Genomic DNA, 25,120 nt, shown 5'->3' on the forward strand with positions numbered 1-25,120 from the left:
TTTGCCCTAATCTCCTTACTGAGTACACCTTCAGCTTCATTGGATCTCTTAGATCCACCTTCAATGCTTTCGCCGCACTGCTCCATAATCTAATGCCAGATCCTTTGAGCTTTGCTGCCATAACCGTCACGTTCCTTGCCGGCTGGTACAACGCGGTAATGCGCCTTCGCACAACATCACATCCAAGAAATAGACGGCGACGCTGCTGTTTCTCTCGTAGTAGATTCCGATCTTTTTGTTAGAATTTTCGGTTCGAACAGTGGCGTTGAATTTGGGAGAGATTGAGGTGTTCGGTTTTATTCCCTTGATGGATATGGCGATATCGGAGTGCCGAGGAGAGACAGGTTGGAGAATTGGTAAGAGACGCCGGAAGCAATGCCGGAGAGGACGAGTAGGAAAATGGAGCAGAGAAATAGATTGAAAATGTTTGATGTAGTTAATTTTTAAAAGAAAAAATGAATTCTTTTTTCCCTATTCATCGATTTTAAACCTTCAGAAATTTGAAGTGATATTGGTAATTCTTATCTCCTATCAAGAAAATGGCCTTTCAATATTAAATGACAAAATAAAACTTTTTAATTAAAACAATTATCTAATACTTGAATTTTAATAATTAAACTTTTTATTTTAGATTTTTTTTTCTTTTATCCTTCTGTTCTTATTTTCTAGGAGTCAATGTAGCTCATTAATGAATAAAAAATTGTCCAAAAAGAATAATTAATGAAAATTAAATAATATACTATGAACCTTTGGAACTTGGGACTCACAAAAATGTAGCCATGATTTGAGGACCTCCATTGCAGCGCCAACCAAAACAGGGAAGAACATTTAACCTTTCGGGCACCAAATGTAGGGTAGATCAAACTAGAAATAAAACAAAATGTGATAGTCATGTCTGCCAAGGGAGGCAATTCAAAGTTCATGCAGCAAGGTGACCACTATACGATTATGCTGCTACATAATAAAACCAAAAGAGCCCCCTCCTCCCTCTCCTTGCTGGCTTTTATATACTTAACAAAAGGCAGGCAGGCCAGCAGAGCACAAAATCTAAAGAGTTCCCAAGTTTTTTTTTTTTTTTTTTTGTCCAAACACAGGTCAAATCACAACACTCAGAGACTTCTACTAAATAAATGGATGGGGAGCCTACCACCTCCATCTCCTGTGCAACAAAATTAGACACTAATTTACTACCCACCACTTTAACAAAAGAACATTGAGTTGCAAACTTTCTCCTGCAACCTGGGGAGTTGGGGAACAGGAACTGCCCCAGCACTTGTCAAACCACCATCACTTGAGGTCGTCTCCGATGCTTCTTCAAACTTGATAAACTGCCCAATCTGGGTGGCCGCCAAGTGTGCATAGCAAACTGGAGCAACTGCACCAATGATAAGAGAACACAATATTAAAGCCACAACCAACTTAGTTTCAGATGCAACAATTTGGTACGTTCAAGGACATCTTAAACATTTGTTGTAAAGACTCAAAAAAACAATAGTAGATGAACTCAAACTGTCTTACCTACAGAAATAGCAGTAGTACTTCTTTGGTATCTGTACAATAAAAATACACGATGATGACAAAGACCACATATTATGAACCCGTGTATGAAGAAGAATGTGACATTCATTTCCATTAAATAATACTTACACATAGGATAGAGAATGCACAAGTTCTTGCAGGTCATCTGCAGAAAAACCAATTTCATCTAACAGAACGTGATAGTGAGTTGGCCTTGTAGTACCCTTGCAGAGTATAAAGAGAGATGAAATTAGCAACCAAAATTTAAAAATAAAAAATAAAAAAAACAGCTATCAGTCGGACACGTTTGAGACAAAATCCCAAACACAGAACTCACAATCATTCCAGCATGCGCACAGAGATAGAAATCGTTGTTTCTTGGATGACAAATTTTGTTGTCAATAATAGTTCCTACACGAAAATGCAAATGAATATTTATTCAGAGGAAGACCGACCGCACAACACACAATAAAAGGTCAATAGGAATACCTGGAGGAACGTTGTCAGGAGATCCAGACTGAAAGAACTTGGTGTGATGATTTTTCTGTGCAACGATCACCACAAACTTCGGGGACCAATTTTCATCAAGGAACTTGCAAGCCTATAATATTTTAAATAATTAAGAATATCTAGAACTTCAAATTGAGGATCATGAAAGATATTAAGAATTATTTAATCAAGCTGCTCGTAGAACCTGTATGATCTGATCTAGTTCAACATTTAGAACTTGATTGAATTGAGATTCACTGACACCATCCCTACTCAAAAACAAGTATAAAAGCAACTTCAAAAGCATGCAAAATATAGAACGAAGCATTGAAAACAAAATAACAGTCTGATGTCTCAAACTTTAAAAGCCGAGTTAAAGCAATTTTGAAAAACCATGCAATACCACTGACTCGAGGATCCCAGAGGATCCCATTGAAAGCGCAACCATCCTATTACTATATATACAATAGTATTAAGAGAAATACTTGCCTGAATATAATAATCTGGTCAGGCTTCCTTTTTCCTGAACTCGTATAGAAGTCGAGTAAAAGCTCCCTGAAATTCAAAAAAGGAAAGTGAACTTCTGAAGCCAGCAAACCACGTCCCATAGGAGTTAATAAAGCTATTTTCTATGCAGGAAGATGTTGGACATACAGTTATTACTAATTTATGAACTTTATATATCTGAGATAGTATTTGAAACATAGCCTCCAAACTTGAGAGTACTAGAGTCCTACCTGCCAAAATTGACAGTCCTTTAGTCCACCGTAGATCCTATTTTATGATGGTTGCAGGTGTTTTCGGCATGGACAATAGTCAAAAAGTAGTGTCTTTTGAACCAAGCATCAGAAATTGATCAAAAATAGAATAAGATTCAATTGCTCCAATTATATGCTTTGAATTCTTGCCAATATTTCAAAAACAAAAAGTAGCTTGATGCTTGGCCTAAAATTTTGTGAATAATTTTTTTTAATGCAATCAGTATAGTTATCAAATGGGATCAACATAGTACAGCCATCTTAAGCGTATCACCACTACAATACCCCCCCCCCCCCCCCCCCCCCCCCCCCCCACACACACACACAGGATTACATTAGAACTATAGAAATTAAAAATGGAATTGTATTTGAATTTAAGAAAAAAAATCCAGCAGTGGCTTAAAAGATAAGCTATCCCACCTCATTATGCCATCATCTTCAGTTTCAGAAGTACGCTTGTACAAAGAATCTATCATCTCGACTTTTGGAGATTGAGTCCGAACAGCAGCTCTGTAACGAGAAATCAAGGGCCACTGCCGGGAGCTAACCACCTACAGAACAGGTGGTAAAAACATTTCCATAGAATTTTAATGACAAAATTTGGCCAAACATACTATCAAACTTGGATATATTAGAAGGCATGCTTAGTAAAAGGAAGACAATAGGGTATCATAATACGCCCAAATTAAAGCAAGTTACCGCAGCAATAGATGGAACATCTGACTGGCCTGGAGATCCATGTGAGACATCCATACCCAGGATAATTGTGGGAACCTTTGAAACCATAGGAATGGATGGAGAATGCTCAACTGCTAACAAGGAATTTAGCCCACCAAGCTACAGAAGATAAAAGGATTTAGCCACAAAGATGCAACAGTTCACAGAAACAGACAACAGCATAGGGCATTAACTCCTCCCCAGTGCAAGAACAGAAGTGAATGGAGCAGGCACTATACGAATAAAATGCAGCCAAGTATGTTCTTACCTTGGCATTGATCTTCAGAAGCACATTTGTGAGGTACTGGTCATTTACACGTGTAGGAGCAATACATTGAGTAACAATTCCAAATTCTGCAAGATTCTTTCTTTTCCAAGGACCTGAGAAACACAAATAAAGTTATCAACTTCATCCTCGGACAAATATTTATATTTTAGAGTCCTTAAGTAAACTTTACCATAAAGATCAGAATTCTTCCTCTCAGGGAGTATGCAAAGGATGAATTGCGGTTGTCCAGGTAGTTTAGACTGAACTTCCTCAAACATCTTTTCAACTCTAACCATGGGTGGTGCACGCCTGAATTGTGGATTTTCTTCAAAAACATCAAAAGGCGCTTCTATTGCCTATAAACCAAAAAGGTATTTCAATCAGTTGTTTGTTTAATATTGTAGCAATGAAGTAAATAAGATTTTTTTTTAGTAAGAGAAATGAAGTATAAAAGACAACTTACAATGCCTTTCATATCACCACATCTGATAAGGTCTCTGACAAGGCCACGTGTATCACAGCGTGCTGAAAAGTTTACCACAGCCCATCGCTCTATTTTGGTAGGTTGAGCAAATTTCTGAAACTCAACAACACTGTAAGTCACAGGATTAACAAGGTATTTAAATAATGAGGGAAATGCCAACCTTATTATTGAAATTCCACCGGCCATTACGTGGAAAGAAATCTTCCCCATTGCCCACTTTCAACTTCAAAATTAAGAAATTCATCAAAAACTCAACAACGTTAAGTGGTCAAGAAGACAGAACAGAAGGCCAAATAAACTACAGTACCAGAAGGCAAATGCAAGTAATACCTTGGGTGCAGGTAGAACACGGCCTTCAACTTGAATGAAGTTTGAATTAATAGCAATTCCACATGACCGTAACATTGGTTCGGCATCATATTTGTTCTTTCTCAAAGACTGCAAAGACCTCAGTGATGCAGTATTAAGAATCAATAAAAATAAAATTCAAATGTAGGGCGAGAAAGACAAGACCTACATCAGACAAAACCCTCATCCTTTCTTGAGGCTTTTGCCTCGATTTCTCGACCAGTGAAGCTCTTTGAAATGTGGACAGTGCTTTTGTGTATCGTTGCAGTGATACCAAGGAGCATAGCTGAATAAGGAAGAAAAAGCATTCAAGAGGAAGAAAAGCAATCACTAACATTATGAGCTTTTCAAGTTTAAGAGGGAATAATAGCTCCACCTCAACAGGGATATAAGTGGGACGCTTAGGCTTCCCCACATTTATACAAGGAAGATCGGCTGAATATCGAAGTTCAATGTGGCGATGCTTAACAAAATAATCATAAACAGTGATTTCAATGGAATCTTCATCGCTTCCGCTTTTCTGTCTCAACGTAAACCTATGACATGCACCAAAGGTAAAGTTATATCCAAATAAGAAAGGACACAACATTTAGGAGCCATTTGATATTCAATTCCGTCTGGGTTTTCAAAACATGCGAAAACTGTGAATGAATTCAAGCACAATTAATTTTATTGAGCACATCAAAGTCACCATTTAACTCAAGAATCAAGAATGAATAATAAAATTTTCTTCTCAAAAGATGGGCCTGTTGTGAGGAGACATGAAAAGGTTACAAGAAAAAATAGCGTCTAAAAACAATTGTCCAAATACCTTTTTACAGAATTATAGTTCTGAAAATACAAAACGAAAAATGTTTTGAAAATTATTTTCAAACCCATGAGTCATAAAATGTAGTGTACGCTAATGCCACTATTTATTGGCAATTCTAACTTAAAATGATAAAGAAACGGAAACAAGGTAACAGCAGGAAAAAATACGTTTGCTCTTTACAAGCCTTTTCACTTAATCCAGTTATCTTGTATTCTGCATTAGACGGGCTTGCTTGAATCCTCAAATTCTTAAGTGTCCGTTTAGCCTGTTGTTCAAGAACGTACAAAAAGCTGTAAGGCAAAGTAAAAGAGATAGCATAGATAAAATCAATCAAACGTTGGTCTCACCTTGGTCCAGTCAAGTGAGAAAGGATCCCTGACATTCTGGTTTGCAATTAAGAAGTCCACAACAGGACCGGGCTGTATAATCATTGTAGTGGAGACATCTGAAAGGAATAGAACCGATTAGATATTATTAACAAATTCAAACGAAATCGGGTATAATGATAAAGACTTGCCAATATTCAAAGAGAGGCCACTCTGGGTTGTTCTAAAACTAGAGTGAAAGCCTCTACAGCCAAGAACACCACCGCCTACATCAGCAAAACTGTTTGGGTCATTATGGAAAAATGATTGTCTGACAAGCAGGCAACCTCTGCAACAAACCAGGTTTGTGTTAGAAAAAATGTCATAATAATCCTATAATCAGTGATAGCAGCTTAAAGAGTAAAACAAAAAAGTTGCACTTACTGCTTTGATGCATTCTGCCGTAAGATGATATCCAGCACCCTAATGGCCTCTTGGAAATTCTCAGATTCCTGACCACGTAAAGCACTTGCAATAGCCTGCATTGGTATCTTCGCTGCAAAGCTAATTTCTACCTTATATGATTTTGAACGGTAGGGTCGTTTCATCCTTTTTCGGTCTCCATCATTTGGACTTCCATGACCATCAGGACTACAGTTTCCATTGTTCCTGTAGGAATTGAACCATGTGATATAGTAACATGCAAACAGGTTTTGATTTGACAAAGTTTCCTAAGCATTTTCAATCATAATTAAGAACCATTATATTTATACCTGTTTGATGAGACTTCCTCAAGAACAACGGTAAATTCAAGTTTATTTCTCGGGAGAGGACCAACAGTGAATAAACTCTTCTCTCCATCATAAGCAAATTCCTTTCCAGCTAATTCACTATGATAAGTTTCATGTACTTTATCAATCACTTTTCTTCCTATGCCCTTGCCATCAACAGGGCGACCATCTTCATACGAAAGTGCAACCTGTAAATTGTAAATATTCTTCAAAATATGAATATGATTATCTCGAAACAACCTCTAGCACAAAAAACATACGAATTTTAAACAGTCACTGATTGTGGATACAGTGAAAAAAAAAAAGGTTTAAAGATAAGAGGAAAAGTATAAAGAAAGGAACGTACACTGTAATGGAAAAAATGTCCTTCTATATTAGACACATTTACTTTAAAATGATTAGTAAGCAGAGTTATCTTCTGGCCCTTTGAAGCAAGGCCACGTCGTGCAATGGGAACCCGCACAACCTTTTTCTTCACTAGTTCTGGAGCCTGCTCTAGTTCGGCCTGAATAGGAATGACATTAGGGGGAATAGGAGGAGGGGGCGGGGGAGGGGGCAATGCGCCGTCAGCTCCATTTCCATCTGGCTCATTTGAACTCATCCTGAAGTAATTTGCATGACTAATAAGACAGACGGAGTACATAAATAAGGAACTATTTATAAGCCAATAAACGGTCATGCCTGATTTTTCTATCATTCAAAACTATTAGCCCGTAACAACATTATTATTGAGAGCGATTCTAGGGAGTCCTTCGAGGAGACATATTGGGCGGCTAAATTTTTTAAGATAAAAAATCACACCGTTCATATGGTGGGGAGCAGATAACGACGAACTATACTGCACCAAGAAACATTAAACACTATGGAAGACGGAACATAGACATTTGTAATTAACCATAGCCCGTCGGCCCACTAAATTTCCAGAACAGGCAAACCATATGAGAAACCCCATATAAACAAATTAAACTACGAATTTCATCAGAATCACAATGCAAAACATGCAGAATCGATTTGACAGGCACACCAAAGATACGATACCGAGCTTTGATATATTAATGATGATATTTACGATAATGACATTTAGGATCCAATCAAAAGCAAAAATGGACACAACCGAAAGGCATGAAAACGTTAAAAACTAGCACCCATGGTTTCAATATTAGATTAGAGAATCGTGTCTTGGCTTATAAAGTACAAAGAAGCGTGGCATTTCCTAATTCGTATCCAACGAAGCGGAGCCAAAACATTAAGCAGCTGGTCCAACAGGTAACTTAGAACACATGAGAACATTCAAAATCAGCATGCAAACACACATACACAAGCACTTCAGCAAATAAAGGCTGCTGGATGGATGTTAAGATGATCCACCAACACTTCTAAACCCAAGAACCAAAAGTGAGAGGGAGAATACAGCAATAGAAAAACAGCGTCGCTCGTGGACAGTCGGTGGAGAAACTTAAAGTCATTAACAATTTGATAATCACCACTCCTTTGAAAACCAGAAACAAAAAGAAGGAGATAACCGAAAATGCACGACCCGTGTGATCGGAAACAGAAAACTCAAGCCCTCCCCCAGAAAACCGACTTGGGTTAAAAATCAGAAGAAAACGTTGAAAGTACAGCAGAACACGACAGTCTCAACAACGAGAGGAAAAAAGTCAAAAAAAAAAAAAAAAAAAAGGAAAAAGGAAAAAGAAAGAAAACAACCAGCTAAAGAATTAAGAAGGAAGAACAATCTGGGAAGCAGAGCTCAGATAAAGCTAAAACAGAAGAACATTGCAGGGCTGACAATGGAGAGTAGCCGCATTCTCTCTCCAAAGGGAAAGGAGAAGAAATGAACAAAATAAGACAGGCGACAAAAATCGTTGAGAAGCCATAAAATGATGAGCGACAGAGAATGAGATGGGAGTTTGACGAAGCAAAACAGGAAGCGATGATGAAATCAGTACCTGAATCACAGAAACGGAGGAAACGCAGAGTGTGAAAACCCTAGAAACTGGAAAGACGAACTATAAACTTAACACACTTCCACTCAAATTCTTACTCTCTCCCTCTCTCTGTAAATGGATAAAGAGATGATATCAGCTCCAATAACGGCGTTTTTCCACTTTTCTTTTATGTAAAATCAAACCTCACAGATGGCTGAATCCTAACCGTCTCTTCTCATGAGCCCCACGAACCTTTGTATCAAAAGTTCATAAGATGTGCGAAATCGACGGCCACAATTGCACAAGGCGGCTTCCGAAGACGTCAGTCCATTGGCCCCACGCGCGCGTGACTCATACTGCCCGCCCTTCTCAGCTTCTCCATTTTGCCGCGTGTTAAACCCGCCTCCCACCTAACTCACATGTTTGCCACCATTGAAATCGTAAAATGACGGCTGTGTCCCTCCCTCACAATTTATGGTGCGTGGGTCCCACTTCCTAATCGGTGGACACGCATATTTACGTTGTGGTAAAAAAAACTAATTCATTTCGAGTTAAATGGTTATTTATGATATAAGGCCAATAGTGGGAAGTGGGACCATATTCTTCTCTTTTGATGAATAATAACCAATGATATTTTATTATTGATTTAATAATAATAATAATAATAATAATAATAATAATAATAAATTAGGTTGAATTAGCATGAATTCAATTTATTGTTATTATTTGGCCAATTTTTAATACAAGTTAAAGTATCAAACATTTATTGGAAATCAATCACTGGATTTAAGATTTATTCATTAAAATTGGATAATTAAAAGTATATGAGACCAAAATAAATATGATCATCGATTATGACTTAAATCGAGTACAAAATTTGAATGGATAGGTTTTCCTTTTTTTTATTGGTACATATGTATTTAAATAAAAATATAATGATCGGTTTTCAAATTGCATCTCTTTTTCATTCTTAAAATTTAACTATTTTCAAACTTATTCTCCTGCCACGAGTAGGATAAAATTAGTTAAAATTCAAAATAAATTTAAAAAATAAGAATAGTATAATACTATGTTCAAACCTGTTTTCTTTTTTTGTGGTATCGGTCCCAAGTTCAAAGCTACGAATGAGGTTAATACTGGGTAGAATCTGTTGATGTATCCCACCACATAATAGGAATAGAAAAATAAGAACTTGAGACGATGGAGTTTTCAAAATCCACAAGCTTGTTTATGGAACATATCACACATTACCCTTCCAAAAACAACCAATAAGTAAATAATCAGCCAATAAAATTAAATTTTCTTATTATTCTTTTCTTTTCCCTTTCCCTTTCCCTCATTTACAATGTTACAGTCCTGAGACAACCAATGTGACTACTAACTGGCAACATGGGGAACTCTCTTCAAGCTCGCTGCTGCAGGCACCACCGAAATTAAGGCTTATACCCCACAACACAGCTTCACCTCAAATTATAAGAAAACCTCAGCCACCAGTAGCCATACACACAGGCAGAGGCACTTATATAATGTACAAACCCATTTTAGCCTCAAAACCCAACTTCCTCCTCAACTCAACTATCAGGTTGTTAGCATTGTCGTTCAAAATTGGAGTGTTGCCATCAAAGTTCATCACATCACTCTCAATTCCCATCCTCATTTACATTTGCTGCCTTCTCCTTAGCACGGAAATCATCCAAGCTACGGTATTCCTCCTTAAGTAACTTGTCCAATTCTGGATGTTTTCTTAGGGGCTCTTTCTGATCCCGTTGTCTACGATAGTGGTGGAAGGCCCTGTCAAATATAAATAATAGATGATCCGACCCGGTGGCCAAAGATACTCGATATAATGTTAAGACAATCGGAAAAACGATATAGCAGACAAAGGGATGGAAAACTCAACTACTTTCAACCTATGAACAGTCTGAAATACAATGCTTACAAGCCTAAAGAAAAGATGATCAAAGGCAAAGCATATCATATTGAGTGGCACACGTACTGTCAAATAGACAAGATGCAAGCATGAGTCGAGATTATGTGAAATATATGACCTCTCACCCCCGGGGGATGCCTGATTCTGTTACAAAGTAGTGTTTGGAGATATCCTTCAAGCTTTTTGGGGTTTTGGAGTTTGAAACCTTACCATTGAAGACTCATCTTGTCTCCATGAGCTGTCCTTGGCATCCAAAGTCTCTCGGAGAGAACAAGAGTTTGATAGGAGAGGTTTTTATTACGATTTCATGATGTAAAAGAGAGGAAAAAACCCCTTATTTTCTGAATATTCCTCTCACCTTCATGGTTTTAATCCAAGAACGAAGGTTCTGGTTGGAAATATTCCCAAAAACGTATTGGCTATCCTATAGAATTTGGCATTAAGTCATTGTCCCGACAGATCATATACGAGATGTCTATCATGATAAGAACCGAAGCACAAATGGTATATAAATTAAACTACATAGCTTAAAGCATGCAGTAGGTAATTTAAACACCATGAAAATAACAGAAGATACGTAAGAACTCACCAGTATTTCTCGAGGCCGTAAAGACTTCCCTTCTGGAAGAACTCAAGAGTAAGCTGTTCAAAGTCTGTGTATAGATCCTCTCTAAATTCCTTTTCCAAACCATAACTGGTACCAGAAAACATTGTCAAATTTAATAAAGCAATCCAGAAGATATAGCTACGAACTTGAATTCTCATTCATGTAAAAAATTATGTTTCACAAAAGAGAGCATTATGGACACCACTCATGCTGAAACTTTAGGAAGTTAAGATAGCAGGTAAATCAAGGATGGATGGGAGTAAAAGCAAGTATGATTTTTCATCAATACCTATAGAACCTGAAAAGGCACTCTATTCCATAATTATAGTCAGAAGCAGCATCTTCCAAGGCAAATTTTCGGAAGTCATTGTACATTGAATCGACAAACAGATCTCTAAGAAAATAAGACCAAAATCGATATAGAGTATTCATTTCCTGCATAAATAGATCACTTTAGAGGTGAACTTATATATAAAAATAATTGTAAAAAATTGACAGCGTCAACTTGTAAGAATTTTTACAACTATGCTAATTCCCAGAAGCCAGGTGTGTATTAACTTAAAACCATGGAAGGCAAAGAAAACGGTATAATCAGTTAAGACAGCAGGGTCGGCATGAAAGAAGAGTAGATCTGAAAAGTACTTAATTAGATATAAGCCAAGGGCTTTATCAAGTACAAAACTTGACCACATTTCATAAGCAATTAATTAAAAAAATGAAAGATCTTATATATCAAATATAATTTACAAAGTGCAAATATTTTCATGGAAGATTCAGCTTAAATTTTCCAGAAGGCTGTGCTTTAAACATAAAATCGACGTAGAAGACCCAGTGATAGATGTAGTTTAGGGCAACACCATGCACATGCATATTTTTTCGTCGAAGATGCAATAAAGATGATGGAGAGGAATGTTTAGGAAATAAATCCACCTCGCTGCAACCAATTCCCAACTTCTTTCTGTCGCTCAAGCACTTTTTGTAAAATTTAAGGTACCTAAAATGAGAAACATGGGAAAGCATCACGTTACAAGCCATCCTCATATTTGAGCAATAGATAACATAAGTAAATGATTGTCTCACTTCTGCTGTTTAAAACCATTCTCTTCTAGAAGTTGGTGACTGGGATGCTGAAAGGGTGGAAAAGACTTGGGCAGAGAACCCACTGGTGGACTATTGCCAAGGAAATTTCCATGAGGCGAAACACTCAATTTCGATGGCCTGGAGCTGTAAATATGAAATCATACTTGCATTAGCCCCATAAAAATGTGTGTGTGTGTGGGGGGGGGGGGGCTGGGGGTGCGGTGGAACAATTTGAGTATGATTTCTTTGTTTAGGAAACTAAAATAAAGTAACTTCCGTCCTGCAAATTAACTTCTTTTTTCTCAAAAGGAGAGAACACGTACATTATGATATTTTTTACACAGGTAGCGGCTCTTTCAGACTAACCTTGTGTTTTCAGGAGGAGTAGAACCAAAGAAAAAACCTACAGAATTACTAGGTGGGCTCTCTGCTACAATGCCAAGAGAGGTCCGACTCGTTCCATGATTTCTAAAGTTGCTGGAGAAAAAGCGTTGCTTAAGTGATGAGTGTTGTCTAGGGAAGGTTTTAGTTTGTTTCTTCCTGGGACTAGCATTCCCGATTTCATCCAAGCCACAGTTTCCAGCAAAATTTTCACTAAGCTTTGACCTTGCTGATCCTGAAGCACTGCTAGATAATCTTGAGGTTACTTCCCTATTCTCTGAGTTGCACTTGCTATTTTTTCGATTAGATCTCTTATTTTCCAGTACCTTTGATGTTAAAACAATTCAACGATCATTCAAAATTGAGTGAAAGTATTGCATAAAACAAAATAAGGATGGTAGATTCTCAACTTGCTCGTAGAAGTAAAGGCCATCGTTTATTGTTGAAGCAAGCTCTTTAGATATTGATTTTGATTCTTTGCCTCCATTTGTAGACCTTTCTTTGATGGCACTATTCTGCAAGGCAATTATGGAGGAAAAAAATTAAAAACAAATCCAAACAAGAAATGAAATAGGACATGAACTATTCATACATGCACTAGAAAAGGAATTCGAGACTTGACATCATTAAGGGGGATACAGTCTCATAAAACCCAAATAAACAAAGACAGTATCTGGGCATTGAATCCGTTTCAAAGAACAAATTATCCTATATTCATTTAATTAGCTACCATCAAAACTTTAGTTATCAGAAACAAAAATATCTACCTAATAAAGATAATAATGCCGCAATATCAGATTGCGGGCAACTATGACCAGCTAATACACTGATAGTTCTATTTCCATTTACGTAAATATTTGTCTTCCAGAACACAAGACACCAAGCAAATCCTTATCCAGAAAAGTTGGGACATCAAAACTTTTATTGATTTCTTAACACTTCCCAGCAAGAATATACAGATGAAAGATCGAATCAAGGTTCATATAGCAACAGCTAATAACAATATAAAAGGATGACATGAATATTCTGATTTGCTCTTCATCTAACGTCCGTATAAAAAAGTAAGATTAATGTTATTAAGTGAGCAGCAGTTGCTAGACATGGAAGCAAATCATTTTCCCTAATAACATCTACCTGCGTGACAATAATAAGTCTCTGAACATCTTGATCATTGACAGCAATCTCATCATCATCTTTGTCAATCCTTGGTAGATGATACAACAAAGATTAAGAAAATGAGAACAAAAAACAAGCTTTGAACATTCTACAAATTGTATCACCACATCAATGGAACTGATCCATTGTATAGAAAGTAAAGATATATATCTGCGCATGTACGGGAAAACGATCAAAAATCATGAATGAATAGCCAACCAGTAGCTATCTCTATATCTGCAAAAGATTATACTGTTCCTAAGACTTCTAGAAATAACCTATTCAAACTAACACAAGCACTGATGTAAACCATTTCTATAATATACTGGTCAAATACCAATATCCAATGACCAAGAAATATATTAATTATCTATCAGACAGTCCATGGTGTAGTAAATTCCTAATAGAATAGCTTTTTGATTATTGCGCCGACTAGCCAATACTTCATCGTAACCAACAATTACGCCAGTTTTTTTTTATAACTACAAGCTGTTGTGTTTTCTGCCAAGAGGCGACAATCTCTTTTAAAGAAAGAAAGTATATAAGCAGAAGTATAGATAAGTTATCCACCAAAAAAGCCAGGAAAGTTTATAAAAAAGGGCTGTGAATTGACCAAAAAGGAATTGTAGTAACAAAAACTGAGACACCATATTGTAACAAAAGATTTAATAATATTAAATCTACACTAAACAACCTAGCAAGAATGTATTCTATCATGCCAAACAACATTGTTGCAATCCAGGTAGATCATATTTTGCACAATAAAGTCTGCATGACAACAAAATGAGAGAGGAAATATAGACTAGAGAAAAGGAGGAAATATAGACTTGATGGAAGGTATGTAGGGAAGAAAAGGAGAAATTAGAGATGGAAGAAATTGAAGAATTTGTATGCGTGTGAAAGAGACAGATTTTAGATGAGTCTTTCATTAGGAAGGGAATAATGGAAGACAAAAAGTCTCCCAAGCATCCAAAAAATTGTTGAAAAGCACTCCAAGTGTGAAAAAATGAAGGCCAAATAGTAACAAAAGTCCCTAGAGTTTAAGAGGAAAACACCTTCATATGTAAGAAAAAACAAAGAAACAGCATCTAGAAAACTCTAACCCTGTAAAATCCTCTGGTATCCTTCTAATTTTTTCCAAAAGAAAGCTACACAAACCTTTTGTTTACCCAACTAAAGGATGTCTTAGAGTGATTTGAATTTAGTCTTTGACAAAGTGAGACTAAGAAATTGAAATTCCTTCACCAAGTGACCAAGAACGATGAAGAAACAAACGTGGATCAAAATATATTGACAGGACCTTTTTTTATTATATTCTATTCTTTTTTCTTTTTTCTTTTCTTTTTCTTTTTTTTTTTTTTTTTTTTTTTTTTTTTTTTTCTGGTGGGAGAGGTATGGACAGAATCACAGAAATTACAAATAATTTGCAAAAGGTTATATTTATTAAATATATTGCTAGCAGTGACGCTACAAGGAAAGATCGAATAAAAATTATCAAGCTAGAATCAATAATATACCTTCCACTTGAAGTCAAATCATCCTTTTTTATCGCTTTCTGTTCAATCTCTAGCTCTTCATCAAGCATGAAAGTGCTTGAAAATTGGCTCGAAAGGTCATCAACATTCTGTGCACCAACATTAGATGAAAACTCTATGCCTTGAGGCGGCACAGTTCCACGAGAATGTTCTGAACAAAGTTATAATCAGCACAAAACCAACACATGATTATTAAATTGACCTCCCACTTGAACTAATACGTTCATCACAATACTTTTTTATTCCATCATCAAGCTGAACAATCAAACTATCACCTTCCACTATATCTAGATTTGCTACTTCCAGACTGTCCCTGCTTGAGAGCTGCTCCAGAGAACAACCCTGAGGTAGTGAAGAGTTGATGTTATGATTGGACGCCAGCCTTCTACAACAATCTGAAGCATTCTCGTCCACCAAAGAGTTAGTAGTTTCATACACCAGATTGGATGAAGTCTCAACCCTTAATGTTGATTTAGAGTCTTCAGGAACTGGAATCCACTTTAACCATTCATCACGTTTTCGCACCTTATCACCCTACAGAAGATTAAGGTTTGTAAGGTAAAGTAAAATAAATTATGTTTTATTACGAGCCTATGTAGTTTCAAGTTCATTTTTAATATATGATTTACTTATGAATATTCTTTTTAACAAGAAACAACTTCAAATATATAAAGTTCGACAGATGAAAGGGGGTTAAAAGGAAATAATACAAACAGAAAATACGACCATATAGAGATTATCTTTTCTAATATCTATGACTGAAAAACTTTAAAGAACCAATAAGAGAGCTTGCAAAAGAATGATGAAACTATGAATAAGGCCTTCTCCATGATTGCTACTTCAAATCTTCGAACGAAAATCAAGAACTGATCACCAATAAACAAACAAAAAAAAAAAAACTTTTAAGAAGCAACCACAAAGCATCTTGATGCAACAAAATCAGAAAGCTTCTCAATACCAAAAAGATTGATTCCATCACACTCTAAACTTCAAGCCAAATGTGCACATAACTCCTCAAAAAAAAAACTCCTCTGCTTTGCAAGAATAATTATCCCATAAAAAGAAGCTTTGGAAGAACCATCGTCAGCAAATAAGGGAAAATTATCTTCGTGCAAGTTAATCCTATTACCTCAGTAAGATTCAGAAAAAGAATCTTAAAAAACAACAACCTCCATACTCAAATCCACTAGTAGAATAATTGATTCCACTCCACTCAAACTTACCTCGAAATCAATCTCATAGACGTCACCGTATGGTGTGGGTTCTTTGTCAAGTGAACAACTTCTCCGGTTAAACCTATATCTGGATCCAAAGGAGTGAAGGCAAAATATTTGTTTTAGGGTAAAATAGGTGAAAGGGCGGATAGAAAGGTGACATTTTGATCATAAGATACTAAAAGCTTTGTATATCTTTCTTCTTCGATTGAATTTGAATTTGAAGAGTTTTCGCCAGAGCATGGATGGAATTACTTTGAATACACTTCGTTCGTATTGAGAGGTTATTTAAGTGGGCCAAGTCCTGTTGGTGACAACAACAAAAAAAATTGGAGTGATTGAGAGGAGGGGTGATTTGAATGATGGGGAGGGAGGTCCTTCTACAGCGGATTTCCGGAGTTGGTTGGGATTTTTGTGGATGAAATTGAATTCACCTCCTCTCCTCCTCTCAGGTAGTAAATAATTCAAACTTCTATTATTAGCTTCAACACCCTCAATTCTGCGGAAATCAGTTTAGGACTTCACTTCATATCTTCTTGATATACATCTTGGATTCTGCACATCCCCATCTTTCTTCTAACCTTCTCGAACAATGGTTGTTTTAAGGGCTTTGTGAATAGGTTTGCGATTTGTTCATCACTTCGGCAAAAGTTGAGTTCAATAATGCCTTCTTTACACAAATCACGCCAGAAATGAAATCGAACATCGATGTGCTTACTCCTTCCATGCAACACAGAATTTTTAGACAACTTAATAGTTGACATATTATCACAATATATAACCGTCGTATCTGGTTGCTTCTGATTAAGAATTTCAAGCATTTTTCTTAACCAAATTGCTTGGCACGAGCATGCTGCTGCTGCCACAAATTCTGCTGTAGTTGAGAGTGTTACAATAGGTTGCTTCTTTGAAGACCAGCAAATAACTCCTGAACTCATCATGAAAATACTTCCTGAAGTACTTTTACGATCATCTATATCACCTGCATAGTCGCTATCTGTATAGCCAACCATCTTCGGATCATCTCCTTTCTTGTAGAATACCCCCAAATCAAAAGTTCCTCTCACATAACGAAGTATCCTTCTTGCTGCATTGAGATGTTTTTCCGTTGGATGCTCCATGTAACGACTTATCATACTAACAGCATACATGATGTCTGGTCTTGTTGAAGTTAGGTACATCAAACTTCCCACAATTTGTTTGAAGTACCTATTATCAACCTCTCGCCCTTCAATATCCTTGTGCAACTTCAAACCCAGTGCGCTCATCCAATTTAAATCTTTCAAGTAATTCTTGAGCATATTTCTTCTGACAGATAAAGTTACCTGCGGGAGTTTGAGTAACTTCTGCTCCAAGAAAATATCTCATCAAACCAAGATCTGTCATTTCAAATTCCTTCATCATGCTTTTCTTAAAAGATTCAAACATTTCTTCATCATGCTTTTCACATACAGCGAATGTTCATACGGGCATTTAGTGAATCCCATCTTTTCAAAATGAGAATCAATGCGATTGTACCATGCCCTCGGAGCTTGCTCAAACCGTACAAAGCTTTCTTCAACTTGTATACTTTGTCCTCTTTGCCTTTTTGAACAAAACCTTCTGGTTGCTCCATATATACTTCTTCTTGAAGCTCTCCATGTAAGAATGCCGATTTCACATCAAGTTGATAAATAGGCCAAGATTTCTGTGCTGCAATAGAAATTATGAGCCTGATAGTATCTTGACGTGCCACTGGTGCAAATACCTCCTTATAATCAATTTTATACTTCTGCTTGTATCCTTTTGCAACGAGTCGTGCCTTGTACTTATCCACCTCACCGTTTTCATTCAACTTGGTTTTGAAAACCCATTTTACTCCGATTGTTTTCTGTCCTCTAGGAAGATCAGTGAGCTCCCAAGTCTTGTTCTTCTCTATGGATTTGATTTCACTGTCCATAGCTTCCTTCCATTTCTTCTCCTTTACCGCTTCTTCATAGACAATTGGATCACTATCCATAAAGAATGCAAAATAACCACTATCACTTGATTCATAGTCCATCTCATAATCAATCATCCAATTTGGTCTCTTTCTTATTCTTGGATTTCTTTTATTATGATCATGATCATCTTCTACGGGTTCTTCTGGTTGAGCTTGTGATGAGCTCTCTCCATGCTCATAGTGAGGCTAAATAGGGGCTTCAGTTTGTTCTTCAAGATCTACAGGAATCTGCTGATTCACAGTGATCTTTTCTTCCCATGTCCAAGTCTTCTTTTCGTCAAAGACTACATCACGACTTACCACCACCTTATTTGTCAAAGGATCATAGAGCTTGTACGCCTTAGAGGTCTCGCTTACTCCAAGGAACACACACTTCAAACTCTTGTCCTCAAGTTTCTTTCTCTTCTCATCAGGAACGTGTGCATATGTTATGCACCCAAAGATTCTAAAGTGGTCTACTGCAGGTTTTCTTCCACTCCATGCCTCTTGTGGAGTCATGTCTCTAACAGAAAAAGTAGGGCTCCAGTTGAGAATGTGAACGGACCACACGACAGCTTCTGGCCAGAATTCCTTCGGGACTTCTCCTTTATTTAGTAAACTTCGAACCATGTTGAGAATGGTCCTGTTTTTCCTTTTGGTCACACCATTTTGTTGTGGTGTATATGCTGTTGTTAACTGCCTCCGTATGCCCTTCTCTTCACAAAATTTAATAAACTCGTTCGAGTAGAACTCTCTACCTCTGTCAGTTCTTAAAGCCTTGACTCTTCTTCCAGTTTCCGTCTTCATAGTAACACAAATTTTTTTGAAGCAATCAAAGGCTTCTGATTTGGCGTGCAAGAAATAAGTCCATGTTTTTCGACCAAAATCATCGATGAGGGTCAGGAAATATTTCTTGTTACCATTTGATGCTGGAGAGATGGGACCACATATGTCTGAATGAATCAACTCCAAAGTTGCTTGAGCTCTTCTTGATTTTCCAGATGGAAAAGAGTTTCTTTCATGTTTTGCTACTACACAGCTCTCGCAAATTTCCGTTGGTGGAGTAATATCTGCAACCCAGTTACCATCTTCTTTGAAGACAACGTCTTTAATCCTTGAAGTGTAGATGACCATACCTAAAATGCCAAAGCCAGGTGGTATCTTCTTTCTTCACCATCAAACTTTTGGTGACGATATTTAACGTCAACGGATATAGACAGTTGGTGGTCATCTTCATCTTAGCAATTGATCCTCTTTTGGATTCATAAATCTCACATTCATCATTTTGGAATGTGATCACATACCCCTTTTCTTGTAACTGACCGATACTAAGTAAGTTGGCCTTTAGATCAGGAATGTAGAATACATTAGAAATAGACTCTACAAAGCCATTTCTAGTCTTGATATCTACGGTTCCTTTCCCCATCACTTGAAGAGTTGAATTGTTGCCAAGAGAAACCTTAGTATGAAAATTTTCATCCAGAGTTGAGAAGAATTCCTTACAACCTGTCATATGGTTGCTGCATCTAGAGTCTACGACCCATACACCTTGATCTGACCTTCATAGCATGGAATGACATTAACAATGTTTCTTCTTCTCTTCTCTCCACAAAATTGGATTGATCTCTTTTCTCCTTTTGGAGCTTGGTATAGCATTCATTTTTGTAATGTCCAAGGCGTCCACATATGTAGCATTCCACCTTGGACTTGTCAAAGTGTCTCTTGCCTTTGTTGTCATAATCGTTTCTGACTAGATCTGCTGACCTGCCAACATCTCCACTTCTTTCTCGACTGCCTCTCCCACGACCTTTGCCTCTTCTTTGCCCTCTACCTCTAGAGCTTGAAGTTTCACTTGGTGTGGATATCTTTAAGGCTGTCATCTCCTCTATTGCACTTGTACGATTGAGTCTCTGCTCATGTACTAACAGGGAGCTTTGGAGTTCATCTATTTGCATCTCTTCGACATTGTTTGCTTCTTCGATAGAAGATACAATGTAATCGAACTTTGGAGTTAGTGATCGCAAAATCTTTTCTACGACCGCAACATCCGTGATTGAATCGCCATGCATCCTCATTTTACTTGCAAGACTTATAACCTTGCCAATATAATCATTCACCGTTTCTCCCTTTTGCATTTGGAGAATTTCAAAGTCTCTTCTAACTGCTTGAAGTTGAGCACGCTTTACTCTCGTTGAGCCTTGATACTTCCTCCTCATAGAATCCCAAATTTCCTTGGATGTCTGAAGCATTGTTTCCAAGATAGTCCTATCAATGGATTGAAATAAATAGTTCTTGACCTTCAGGTCCTTCAACTTCGATGCTGCCAACAGTTGCTGTTGACCAGCTGAGAGTACCTCGCCTTCATTTGGCTCTTCATAACCCGTCTCCACCATATCAAAGAACTCCTTTGATCTGAGAAAATTTTCCATCAACATCGCCCAATAATCATAGTGACCATCGAACCTCAGGATGGCGGGCTGAACGTAGCTCTCAACTTGTTTTTCTGATGCCATTTTTTTGTTGCTGCAAGATTGCTCTGATACTAGTTGTTGGTGACAACAAAAAATTGAAGTGAGATTGAGAGGAGGAGTGATTTGAATGATGGGGAGGGAGGTCCTTTTATAGGGGGATTTCCGGAGTTGGTTGGAATTTTTGTGGATGAAATTGAATTCACCTCCTCCTCTTCCGGTAACTAATTCAAACTTCTATTATTAGCTTCAACAAGTCCAACATAGGTGTCACAATATTATCCCACTGTTTTAAGCATATGAATGTAATGGATTATGATTTTGCTACATGAATCACCTCATTGATATTTGAAATCCACATTATTCAAGTACGCATCAAACCAATCTGCCTCAACTTCAAATGAATACTTTCTGGTTTATCATTAGATCCCCAGCAAAACGCTGTCACCTCTGCTCTATCTGCACATCCTCTTCAAACCAAGTGACTAGCTTAATAGAAACTGGTGAACACAATCCACAATCTCATGGCTAAAAATGTGGATCTCCAAAGTTCATTCACATGGAAAAGGACCAACCAGATTCTCAAATACCAGATTCATCAAAAGGACACTTTTCTCTTCTCCTATCTCTTCATCTTTCTACTCTCTTCCTTACCACTGTCCAGCATCAATTTGCTATCTTTAATTATTGTGGTTCACACCTGACTTAAAAAATGATGCTGCGACTCCAAAAGAAATAAAACCTTAGTAACACTAGGAGAAATGTTTCATTCATTGACATAACTTAGACAAATCGAATGCTTGTACAAGTTCAAAATGCAGCCAGTATGCCATCCCAACAATCCCACTATCGAAAATGAGAGTAAGAATGGTAAAGATATTTAATTGCAGCATACGTTCAGAAAAGAGTTAGGAAATACAAATTAAAAGTTAAATCTGAAACGAATAAAAACTGTGAACTTCAGATACCAATCAACAGGACAGCATCCTAGTTAGATAGGTTTTCTCATCACGACAGCATTACAAAGGGTGCTGCAAAAAGTCAATAGTTTTAAATTTCATCATTCTAACTGCAGCACTAGAATCCTTGCAGTCTCAAGGTTTTCACACCATGCATTTCATTGGATGATTTGAACTACAGACAAATCCCAAGAAAAAGAAGGAGGAGGAGAAGAAGAAGAAAAAACATGTGCTCCCATCCCTTCTACGTCAAGAATCAAACATAAAATGACTGGAGGAAACGAGTGGGTTGTTTTAAAACATATTTATTTGACTGAGCATTATTTTAGATGAAAATGAATAGATAAGACAGTGATTTCAAGCCGACTGAAAATTTTCTGCATCCATTTAAGAGGGGGAAGAAATAGACAACAATATAGCTTCCATATAATTTTAAAATATTCTAAAGAGTAAATCAGATAAAAGGAAGAGGGGTCCCATTAAAGAAAGGACAAAGTTAAACGCGGATAAAATAAAAGTTGTAAGACAATAGAACCTATTGTCGTCAAATTTTCTATGTCTATGTTTCCCAAAATATTTCATATGAATTGCTTTTGCTCCATAAATAAAGAAATGAACAACAAAAGCCATAAAGCATAATAATAAATACCTGAACTTCAACATTTGCAGATAAGTGCAGAGAATCAAGGATAAATGGAATGTCAGTGCTCATTTTCCTAACCTGGAACCAAATTTCCAATAAAATGTTAACGTTGAATAATTCTTCAAATGGATATAACATGACAGCTGAAATGTGAAATCTCTAAGCATAAAATATTGGCAAGGGACAGCTTTTGAACCTATCAGTACACCGCAGTGTGTTCCATTCTATCACGACAATATATATCATGAATCCATGGAAAAGATCTTCTAGATGGAAAAAAGAAAGGCTTATTACATTTTCTGAAACACCAACAAATATTTAACTATACCCTTTTGAATTCAGCAATGGCTGATATTGGAACCCATCCATGGTCATCCATCAAAGATATTAAGTAATGGTCCTTCTTCAGATTTTCATCGCTGCACCAAAATATAAGGAAAATACAGGATAAGTTGACGGCAAATATTTTAGATAAGAAACGAGAAAATATCCATTGATAAGTGGAAAGCTACAAATAGATGAGTAATACTCAACCCACGAGGGAGCTGTCAAAGAGCTGCTCCAACTGATATTAGAAGGCCAAATGAAAATATAAATAACAAGGCTACATTCAATAGAAATGAAAATACTAGTCTAAGTGTAATAAAAGAAAAGTCCACTCAAAATAAGACGAAAAGTTAAGCACAAATATTGCATATTTCAGGTGCAACAAAGCATTCAACACCGAATAAATAGACAGAATACATAAATAGAATAATATTAACAAGCGGCAATTCTAATGTATACCAGCATCAAAGTCTCAAAATTCTCAACAAAGGGGGAAATCTCTTTCTAGATCAATGGTTGACCTACCTAAAATAATACTCAATTTGCTTTACTAGATTGTCCCGAAGTGCTAGCATATCCGGGGGAAGCATTGAAGCCCTTGCATTAAGAGGGTGCGGAATGAACTGAGGAGGTCTCCCAATTGCATCAGGAGGTGGAACAGGAACATAGTACATAGGTCCATGTCCTGCATAACATAGAAGTCTTTGGTGGTAACTAATGCGACTAATAATTTCATGTGAGCATAGTCCAACAACATAACAGGACATATTTAAATTTAGAGCAGTCTAAATATTAGTGTGACAGATTTTTGTACTAATAGAATAAGGAAGGAAGAGGAGGTTAAGATTAGAATGACATATCTTAAGATACTTGAAAGGTTATTAGGATGGCATAATTACCAGGAAAACTTGGACCAACCATGAAGCCAGGAGCTGGAGGGTAAAGCTGTGGGCGTACGAAAGGGCGTGGTCCAGCACTATGTTGCATGGAAATGTTGTCTCTTGGATTAAATCCCCGTTGATGATGCCAGCCATGGTTCCAATGAATACCAGATTCTTGCATGTAAGGTCTTCTATTATGAACACCAACAACATAACCACTTGGATCACCTCGTGGTGGAGGCTCGACAGTTGGAACAAAAGCTTGTCCTGATGTCTCACTGCCAGGCTTAACCATGTGTACTTCAACCCCAGCTACAGGTCGAGGCTGGAAAGCATATCCCGGAACAGCGAGATGAGGAGGATGTAATATGGGTGGAAAAAGTGGAGGCATTGGTGGCTGATGATAAGGTAATGGAACAGAAGCATGCACAGCACCGTTTGGGTTGCGCTTAGAGCCTGCTTTTGGATAATGTGATTGGGAATTCTTGTGTGAATAACTAGGATTCCGAGAGGCGGGTGACTTCTGTACACATCCTCCCTAGTGGAAAGCGCCACATTTCTCCATTTAATTATATTCAAGAGGAAAAATAAAATAAATTGGATATATTACGTCAATAAGCGGCAGGAATGTCAAAATAGTCACGGACGAGATTTCATAGTTAGTGGAGGTGGACTTTGCCGGGTTATTCAATGATTGAATTTTACGTAATATATATCTTAGTTTCTTAAAGAATGTCGTTCCTTTGAGATTTTGTATTGCAAACTATCAAATTTTCAAATTTGTATAGCAAACTAAACAAGGGGAGTCGTTAAGTAGGTGACATTGCAAGGTTGGTAGTCTGTAATAAGTGAAAGAAGATATGAATCACAGAAAATGTGATTTATGCGTTTATGGGTGTGTGGAAGTTAACCTGAGGTCCTGAAGACGGAGAGTGAAGAGCTACTCCATCTGAAAGCTCCCCTGAATGCGAAGAGTTGGCAGACGTAGTAGCATCTAGAGTTTTGGGGCGGTGCGCGTCAGCGAGTGCAGGCCAAGAATCAGCTCCCATTACAGGAGCATCCGTGTCCTTCCCATCAACCGCGGGTGGGGTCTTCCATGGAGACTTGCAGGCATTGGTATCTTGGGTATCGTCGGCAACCTGGGTCTCCACCATCACCATTGTGAGCAGCAAATTCCAAGAAAGAGCCGGAGTAAGAGTGAGGAGTGGAATGGAGAGAAGAGAAAAGTGGGCAATAGAGGAGGGAGTGGGTGTTAGGGTTTATGAAGGAGAGGTTGGAGCAGAGAAGGCAGTGGGAGTGTGAGATGGAGAGCAGAAAAAAGAAGTTGGCGGAAGCAGAGAGGGAAATAGAATTTATATAGCGACTAGCGAGGGCAGGGAGGGAGGGCGGGCAAAGAAGAACACACACCCATATCCTTCAGCAATTCCCCTTTTTTTCCGCTTTTTTTTTTTTTTTTTTTTTCTTCTTCTTCTTTTTTTCTTTTTTTTAAGGGACAAAACAACGCTTGTCCCTTCATCTATTGGCACCAAGTAAGCCACCCAAGACTTTTACAAATGTCTTCTG

At 37.4% G+C, this 25,120-nt stretch overlaps 2 protein-coding genes across 4 annotated transcripts; both read right to left on the minus strand.

Moving 5' to 3' along the window:
• Positions 1-865: 865 nt before the first annotated feature.
• Positions 866-8,596, minus strand: LOC111777208 (protein argonaute 4). Of its 3 annotated transcripts, none has more exons than XM_023656689.2 (23): positions 8,439-8,596; positions 6,836-7,091; positions 6,472-6,677; positions 6,143-6,367; positions 5,911-6,047; positions 5,741-5,838; positions 5,561-5,658; positions 4,959-5,118; positions 4,752-4,868; positions 4,565-4,672; positions 4,395-4,457; positions 4,214-4,327; positions 3,941-4,106; positions 3,751-3,863; positions 3,465-3,602; positions 3,186-3,316; positions 2,497-2,562; positions 2,213-2,276; positions 2,008-2,119; positions 1,856-1,929; positions 1,648-1,742; positions 1,519-1,550; positions 866-1,375 (listed from the first exon to the last, which is right to left on the minus strand). In XM_023656689.2, exons 2-23 carry the CDS (start codon positions 7,088-7,090, stop codon positions 1,200-1,202), a joined length of 2,748 nt encoding a protein of 915 aa, XP_023512457.1. In that variant the 5' UTR covers position 7,091; positions 8,439-8,596; the 3' UTR covers positions 866-1,199. The 3 variants fall into 3 exon arrangements, with proteins under 3 accessions (XP_023512457.1, XP_086974435.1, XP_086974436.1); XM_087118309.1 differs by having other exon boundaries at positions 6,836-7,109; positions 8,439-8,550; XM_087118310.1 differs by lacking the exon at positions 8,439-8,596 and adding an exon at positions 8,197-8,352.
• A 1,027-nt stretch (positions 8,597-9,623) lies between these two features.
• LOC111777382 (la-related protein 1A) lies at positions 9,624-24,936 on the minus strand. The gene is made up of 15 exons (XM_087118571.1): positions 24,469-24,936; positions 23,576-24,095; positions 23,202-23,361; positions 22,678-22,768; positions 22,356-22,427; positions 15,381-15,639; positions 15,088-15,256; positions 13,550-13,619; positions 12,826-12,930; positions 12,401-12,741; positions 12,035-12,178; positions 11,885-11,948; positions 11,244-11,389; positions 10,937-11,041; positions 9,624-10,208 (listed from the first exon to the last, which is right to left on the minus strand). The coding sequence occupies exons 1-15, from the start codon at positions 24,715-24,717 to the stop codon at positions 10,058-10,060; spliced, it is 2,646 nt and encodes an 881-aa protein (XP_086974697.1). The 5' UTR covers positions 24,718-24,936; the 3' UTR covers positions 9,624-10,057.
• Positions 24,937-25,120: the final 184 nt, after the last annotated feature.

Source organism: Cucurbita pepo, chromosome 16 (genome assembly GCF_057944985.1).
Source record: "Cucurbita pepo subsp. pepo isolate OVF chromosome 16, ASM5794498v1, whole genome shotgun sequence".
Lineage (NCBI taxonomy): Eukaryota > Viridiplantae > Streptophyta > Magnoliopsida > Cucurbitales > Cucurbitaceae > Cucurbita > Cucurbita pepo.

What these genes read in the sequence shown, in the direction of transcription:
- LOC111777208 (XM_023656689.2), bottom strand. Translation starts at nt 7,090, where the DNA reads ATGAGTTCAAATGAGCCAGATGGAAATGGAGCTGACGGCGCATTGCCC. An exon ending in CCACTTATATCCCTGTTGAG is followed by an intron (nt 4,869 to 4,958) that starts GTGGAGCTATTA and finishes TTCCTTATTCAG; the next exon opens with CTATGCTCCTTGGTATCACT. An exon ending in GGATGAGGGTTTTGTCTGAT is followed by an intron (nt 4,673 to 4,751) that starts GTAGGTCTTGTC and finishes AGGTCTTTGCAG; the next exon opens with TCTTTGAGAAAGAACAAATA.
- LOC111777382 (XM_087118571.1), bottom strand. Translation starts at nt 24,717, where the DNA reads ATGGTGATGGTGGAGACCCAGGTTGCCGACGATACCCAAGATACCAAT. An exon ending in CTCCGTCTTCAGGACCTCAG is followed by an intron (nt 24,096 to 24,468) that starts GTTAACTTCCAC and finishes GCTTTCCACTAG; the next exon opens with GGAGGATGTGTACAGAAGTC. An exon ending in AATGGTTTTAAACAGCAGAA is followed by an intron (nt 11,949 to 12,034) that starts GTGAGACAATCA and finishes TTCTCATTTTAG; the next exon opens with GTACCTTAAATTTTACAAAA.